This window comes from Helobdella robusta, assembly GCF_000326865.2.
Source record: "Helobdella robusta unplaced genomic scaffold HELROscaffold_4, whole genome shotgun sequence".
Lineage (NCBI taxonomy): Eukaryota > Metazoa > Annelida > Clitellata > Rhynchobdellida > Glossiphoniidae > Helobdella > Helobdella robusta.
The window spans coordinates 5407767-5414905 of NW_008704902.1; the positions used below are offsets into that span (position 1 = coordinate 5407767).

Here is a 7139-nt window from a genome sequence, read left to right on the forward strand (position 1 = left end):
ATTAATTTGTAAATATTAAAAATTATTCTCTTATCTATAGTTAATTTTTCTTGATTTAGCGTCTTTTTACGTATTGATATTTACACATTTTTTACAGATTTACATCTTACGTGTGTGTGGTGTGTTTGTGCGTGTGTGCGTTGGATAATGTAAATAAGTCAAAAAATATTTCAAAATTAATTCAGATTTTAAACATTCGAAAAATAAAATTAATTTGTTCTGTATTTAAATTTTATTGCGTTGGAGATGCATTGCTGTCCGCAAACGGACGAGGAACGCATCTGCGCGCATCTTTTAAAGGTTAACAAGGCAACTCGGGCTAGGCAGATTAAAGGAATTAAAACCATCTTCTTCAACAGTTGAATGTACGCAAGTTGAACGTTTCCAGCTATATTTAAATTTTGTTTTGGTTAACAAAATAAATGAGAACAGATATTTAGATAATGTGATTAAAAATACTAAAAATATATAAATGCTAATTTTTGAATTTGAACCCTCGTCAAGGTCATGTGCTACGAGAAATAACTCTGACCTCTGTTGTCGGTTTTAAAACCCTTTACTATTTTCGGTCAATATCATTGAATTCAACGATGACACCCGGCAAACTGTATAAATTTTATTATTATATTATGTTACTAAACATGAACTCATTATATACTCACATATGTATAGAATTTGTTTTGTTTAAATATATTTATATTATCTTTGTTTCAATTTAAAAAGACTTAAATGATGGATGCGTATGGAACACGAGATAAATAATTTAGTGCGTTGTTAAGGCGCGAGAGAGACAGTGTGTTTTTATTTTCATACCGGAGAATGAATTTAATGTACATCTACTTCACTCAATCAATCAATGATCCTCTTTAATCCTTTGACGGATCGTTGAGTTGAGGCCGATGACGATCACATTTTCGTTAATTTCTAAAATCTTTCTCTACTTTTTACCAATTTCATTGAAGTCAATATTTCCATTTTAATCCACTCTGGATGTCATCTTTTCATTTTTGGCAAATTTATTTTTATCTACCAAGTTTTTTTCTCATTGGCTAAAATTTAATTTACATTGTCCAATTACATCCGAGGTTACCATTGTTGATACTTTGACATTTTGGTATGTACTCTTTTTTGGTGCACAAAATGCTGCTATTATAGATTTTTTGTCCAGACCATAAAATATTTTGATCAAATTTTTCTAATACTCCTGTACTCGAATGCTTTTGCAAAGTCGATGAATCATTACATAAAATCTATTATTCTCTACATTTTGAATCTCTCATCTATCGTTTTTTGGATGTCTGCGTATATTTTTTGTTAAATATTTCCTGTTAATACAACTGAATGCAAGGAAAAAGTTGCTGACCGTTACAACTCACGTCGGCTGAATAACTTTCTTATAGCATGAGGAGACATAGCCATTGATTACGCGCATTTGGTTGCTCCAACTTCATGTCTCAAGTGCCATTACAAAATTTTTAATTAGAAATTATTTACTTGTTTTTTAGGTGTTAATTTTTTTAATTTTTGTGTCTTTTTATCAATGTTAAAATCGCTTGATTAAAGACTGCGTTAAATTATGAAGTAAGTAAAATGCCCTGATGTAGCATTCTTAAAAATTTTCAATGCTGTAAGGCAGGAAGCACGTGTGCGGCTGAAAAAAATTCAAGAGTAAATTAATTATCAAGAATATTTTTATGCAGATTGTGGATGTTTGAGTTTCTAGACCAGTACTTGATCAGTTAAAAACGGATCGTTTTGTCCTAGCCTGTTTCGTGTTATCTTTTTACAGGTGGAGTCTGAAAGTACCTTGTGAATTTTTTCCATTAAATCATCGGGCAGTGGTGAATGGAAGGAAATAAAATTATTTCTAATTAATGCAGTGAAAGAATAAACACTATAAAATTTGTTTCCCAAATTTATCAAATGAAACTTAATTTATTGAAAAAATGTAAATTAGTAAACTGGCAATTATTTTTAGAAAAAAGGTTACAGTTGTTTATTAAAAATGTTAATAATCTGGTTACTTTTTATTTTCAGATATCATAGAATAACGTAGCAGAAAATTTCAAAAATTGTTAAAAAATAGTAGTTGCGCGCAAAAAGATGCAAAAAAGATAACATGTGTATGCATCAAAAAGCGATAATTCCCCCTTCTAAGTAAAAAAACGCCGGTAAAATCACGCGATAAAAAAATAAAATAACGAAACAAAATTGCGGGTCCATACGTACGGGGTAGGACCTGCCCTGCCCGGCCCTCGCATGTGTGCACGATAACAATCATGCACCACACGATTGCACGTGCACAGCCATCATGCAGCCCACAAATGCATGCAGAACAATTTTGAACTTGTCAGCTCAGCGGTCCTTTGAGCTTTCAACACGTGATTTTGAACGTTTATGCTCATCAGGATGGGCTCGTGAATGTCTTGGATGGCGGGGCGTTATGTTTTTATGCTCTATCTTCTCTTCGTGCCTACGTCTGTATGTATTTGTGCGTGCGTATGTTTCAGACATTTTCGTTTCAATTATGTTAATGCTTGTGCATTGATGAAGCGGTATCCATCTGAATGAGTTTGCGTCCACACGCCAGCAGGATGATTCAACGACATTTGTTTACGTCGCCGGCATTTTGAAACTTCCATTACATTTCATACCATTACAATGGTCAACGTTTCTCGCCGTTATTATGTTAAATTGTTTTTTTGTTCTCCTTTTTATTATTTTATTATTATTATTAATTATCTAATAATAAAATTTCAGTTGTATATGACTGCCCGTTGACTTCAACAGCAAAAGATTGCCTTGCTTCAAAAACAATAGTGCTTTTTTATTACTAATATAAGCTAACTGGCGTATTATTAATTTTGGTTATAATATTTTTTTAGATACCTATGAAAAAATTTTCCTGAATAATTCAACAAAATTATTTGCAGTTGTTTTCGTAATTCAATAGAAACTTGAGAATGTTATTGTAAATTTAAAGTTACTTGTTCTTGGTTGAGCAAATTATTCAAGTTGGGATTAAATTTTAAATCAAGTTTTTTTAACAACTGTTGCACTACATCATTTTGTAAATTAAAAACACATAACGAAAAATTATTTCTAGCCATATAGCGTCATGTTAAATGAACAAATGTATTGTACTGGACACTGAACGTACCTTATAATAGTTGCCCATGTTGTGGTAGAAGCTGTCTCCTCGCTGTTTGTCGTCATGCTCATCCAGTTGCACCAGCGAAAACTTCACTTCCTTCCTTCTATCAGACTCCGCTTGTTTGATGCTCATGCCCTTCTGCAACGACTCACTGTCGTACAGGTTTGGCACCAGTTTGAACTCCTTAGCACTTGAGAGGGTGTCGCAAGTGTGGTTTGCTGTCTTGCAGAGTACTTTTGAGTTTTTCTTGGAACATTTCTTTTTCAAGAGAACAACGGAAATAATGAAAAGAAGGAGTAATATAAATCCCACTCCCGTCGATATGATTGTCAACAAGTTTTCAGGATTGCGAGTCCATGCATCAAAGGCAGGAAGATAATTGGACGTGTTGTTTAGGATCAGTGGCAGGTTTATTATTGTTGGCTTGTAATTTTGACTGGAGTCTGTGATTTGTATCGTCAAATTGTGCTCCGTTAAACCATGTTTCAGTGGCGAAATGACAATTAACTGATTTTTATTATTGTCTACGGTAAACAAATTGTCTTCGTTGCCAGAAATAATTTTGAACTTGAAACGCTTTTTGGCCACCAAAAGTTTATTACTGACGTTGAACTGATAGATAACATCTCCTATTTGAACAGAGCCTTCGAAGACAATACTTTCGTTTGGTCTGATTTGATTCAACAGCTTAATGTTGGACGGCGACTCAATATTTACAACAACGGTAGCTAACGTCCTCAGTTCTGGATCAGCGTACGAGTTTGATGCCGTTACGTTGAAAACAAACTCTGATTGGTTGAAGATTGGATACTTCCAACTGATCTCACCTGTAAATATCTCTACATTAAAAACCTCTTCGTAGACATTGCTTGCCAGAGCGTAGTATATATTCTTGTTGTCGTTGACCAGATCTTCATCGGTAGCTTCCACTGTACCAATCTTTGAACTTTTATGAAGTTGTTCGCGGGTGACATAAAATTTATACTCCGATTGTGTGAATGTGGGCTTGTTGTCGTTAACATCTTCAACGTTGAGAATTAAAGTAGTCGATCCAGTGAGCTTGGGAGTACCAGAGTCAACAGCGTAGATCAAATATTTCTGCTGGGTCTCATCTTTCTCAAAATCAAATGTGCATTTTTGGTAGATGGATCCTTGCAGAATATCAATGCTCAAACAGTTGGCGTAAGAAGACGACAGAGATGAAATGGAATAAGTGAGTTGAGCGTTAGAATGTTCGTCAAAGTCTGTTGCATTGATTTGGGTGAGATGTTGGTGAGTTGGTCGAGAGTTCTCTTTAACGCTTATAGTGTAAATGTTCTGAGCGAACAATGGAACGTTGTCGTTAGCGTCAAGTATGTTTACTTCTAAAATTACTTCAGAAGTCAATACTGGATCGCCTTTATCTTCACAATATATTCCAACTTCATAATTTGAAATTTTTTCTCTATCAAATATTTCGGCGCTTAGTAGCGTGTACTCTTCTTCACTAACAGATTCAAGCTTGAAGTGACTCGACTGCGCTATACAGCCAGTTTGTTTATTATCTCCACTGTCTTTATCTGTAACGGAAATGAAAGAAATGAACGTCCCGACCGGCGAATTTTCGTTAATTGAAGCTTTCGCGTTTTTGTTGATATTGCTAATGGATATGTGAGGTGCGTTGTCGTTAAGATCGTTCACGACGATTGAAACTGCAACTTTTGAAGAGGTTGCAGACTTAGACAACACAGTTGCAAACACATAAAAGGTGTAGTAGGTTTCTGTTTCATAATCAAGGGAACCGTTAACAGTCAAGTAGCCGTAGGCTGGTTGTATTTGGAATGGTAATATCCGATAGTGAGGCGCATCGTTTTGTAAGTAGTAGAGAAGAGACGAATTGTCGGGCGCAACGGCACTGATCTGGTATACGCGAGTGTCGATCGGTGTATTTTCATCCACGTACAAGTGATAGGATGACTTCTCGAATTGAGGAACGACTTCGGATGACATCGTAATCTTGACCATCACGTGCAACAAATCCGACAAACTTGGTCTTCCTTTGTCGTAGGCCACGATTGTTCCCTTAACATGAGGTGCTCCTTTGTAATTTTCAGAAAGTTTTTGTTTCACGACCAATTTTATTTCCATCGAACCATCTTGATGTTTTAATGTTTTCAATTCGAACATATCTAAAAATAATTTGTCACTAGAATGCTCCAGAACGGCGTACCTGTCTACGCCAAATTTATCGCTGTCGGCATCAACGGCTGTCGGCACGTTGTAAGTGAAGCGATCGCGCGTGTCGTCTGAGACGTCGATATGGATTTCTCTCACATCAAATTTTGGCGCATTATCATTCACGTCATTGAGCGTGATGAAAGTTCTAAGCAGGTGGAGGATGTTGTCTTGTCTGACGTTGATGACGATGCTGAAAATGCATCGGGGCAGCGTGCCTCTCGGTTTGCAGAGCTCGTCTCGATCCAACTTTTCGTTGACGCTGAGTAGACCCGAGGTGTGGTTGATCTTGAAGTAATATTCATGCTTGGAGGGAGATGACGTGAAGTCGTATCTTAAATTTTTTAAATTGGATTTGCTGGCTGCTTGTTGGGAGATGTTGTAAAGGATGATGCTTCTGATGTCGGCAATCACGGACCCTGCTGGCTTCTCTTCGTCGATCTCGAAAAATAATTTCAATTCAAGTGATGATGCTGTTTGATGGAAAATAAAAAACGTCAGAACCGTCCAAATGAACATTGTTGCAAATTATAAATCACATCACAGTTTGTTCAAAACGACTTCGTTTTAATTTCTATAATTAATTAATTAAATTATTTATTTATTTATTTATCCACACGTGAATTTGATGAGTGCTGTTGGCTCCAGTAAGCTGAAAATTAAAAAATTTGTTGACAGTTATTCTGTTTAAATAATAAAAAAAGTAATAATTAAAATTGGAAATAGATGAAAATAAATTTTTGTTAGATAAAAATCTAATGATAGTTAGAAATGGAAATTTGATATGCAAAAATAGCCGGGTATTAAAACATTTCCTGTTGAAAAATGACCAATCCATTAACGGCTTACATTTTTATGACTTTACATAAGCGTGAAAAAGTTAATAATTTTTATTCAATATATTTATTTATAATGAAAGATAAATAAGGAAGATAAAGAACTAAATTAACAAACAGAAATGTCTGTTGTTATTTTGGTTTTTTGGAGTGCTTAACTTAAAGTAACTCGTCATACATTAGGACAATGATTAATAACGATAACATTGGAATTGAGAAATAATGATTGTTAGTGCTAATCGAAACGGGCGAGCTTAATTTGTACTTAAAATTGTTTCGGCAATTATATGTGTGTTAAGCATGTAAAATACAGATTAATGTTAGATGGGTTTTGTTGGTATATAGAGGTGTCGGTGTGATTGTTTATGCAAGAATATTCTTTGATTGTTAACTATGTGTGAAATGCTTAAATAATTTGTTGTGTGTGTGTATAATTGTATATGAGTGCGTGTGTTTTTACATGTGTGTGTGTGGTTGCTTGCATGTTGCTGTTGTATGTGCTACTGTGTGTATGTTGTTTTTGTTGTGTGTGTGTTTGTTTGTGTTTGTTGTACGATTGAGTTGAAGTTTGCACAATAACGACATGTGTTGCATGCTTCTTGATTTGCTTGTACTGATTATTTTTACTTTGACCATGTGTGCTTTGCTGGCTACTGTCATTCGATACTGAATTTGAATTTTTGTAAGTAAGAGCAGTTGGGTTAAAAATTTTCAGTTCTTAATGATAAAATCTTTAATTTTTTATCAAGAAATTAAAGAGTAGTGAAAATATTTGTTAAAACATATATCATATATCATATATATATATATATATATATATATATTATATATATATATATATATATATATATATATATATGTTGGTAATAGACCATAATTTTTACAATATTCTATAAATTCTACCGAATGTTTGGCGTTAATATGTTTGTAGTTCG

The 7139-nt window shown here is 34.3% G+C and overlaps 1 protein-coding gene across 1 annotated transcript in view; it reads right to left on the bottom strand.

The window, feature by feature from the left end:
- Positions 1 to 1061: 1061 nt before the first annotated feature.
- Positions 1062 to 7139, bottom strand: part of HELRODRAFT_162640 (hypothetical protein) — a gene marked incomplete at both ends in the record, with an annotated part of 7086 nt that continues 1008 nt past the window's right edge. Inside the window, 2 exons of the mRNA XM_009024790.1 lie at positions 1062 to 1217; positions 3161 to 5809. Of these exons, the coding sequence (XP_009023038.1) occupies positions 1062 to 1217; positions 3161 to 5809 (2805 nt within the window). The remainder of the gene's footprint in view (positions 1218 to 3160; positions 5810 to 7139) is intronic.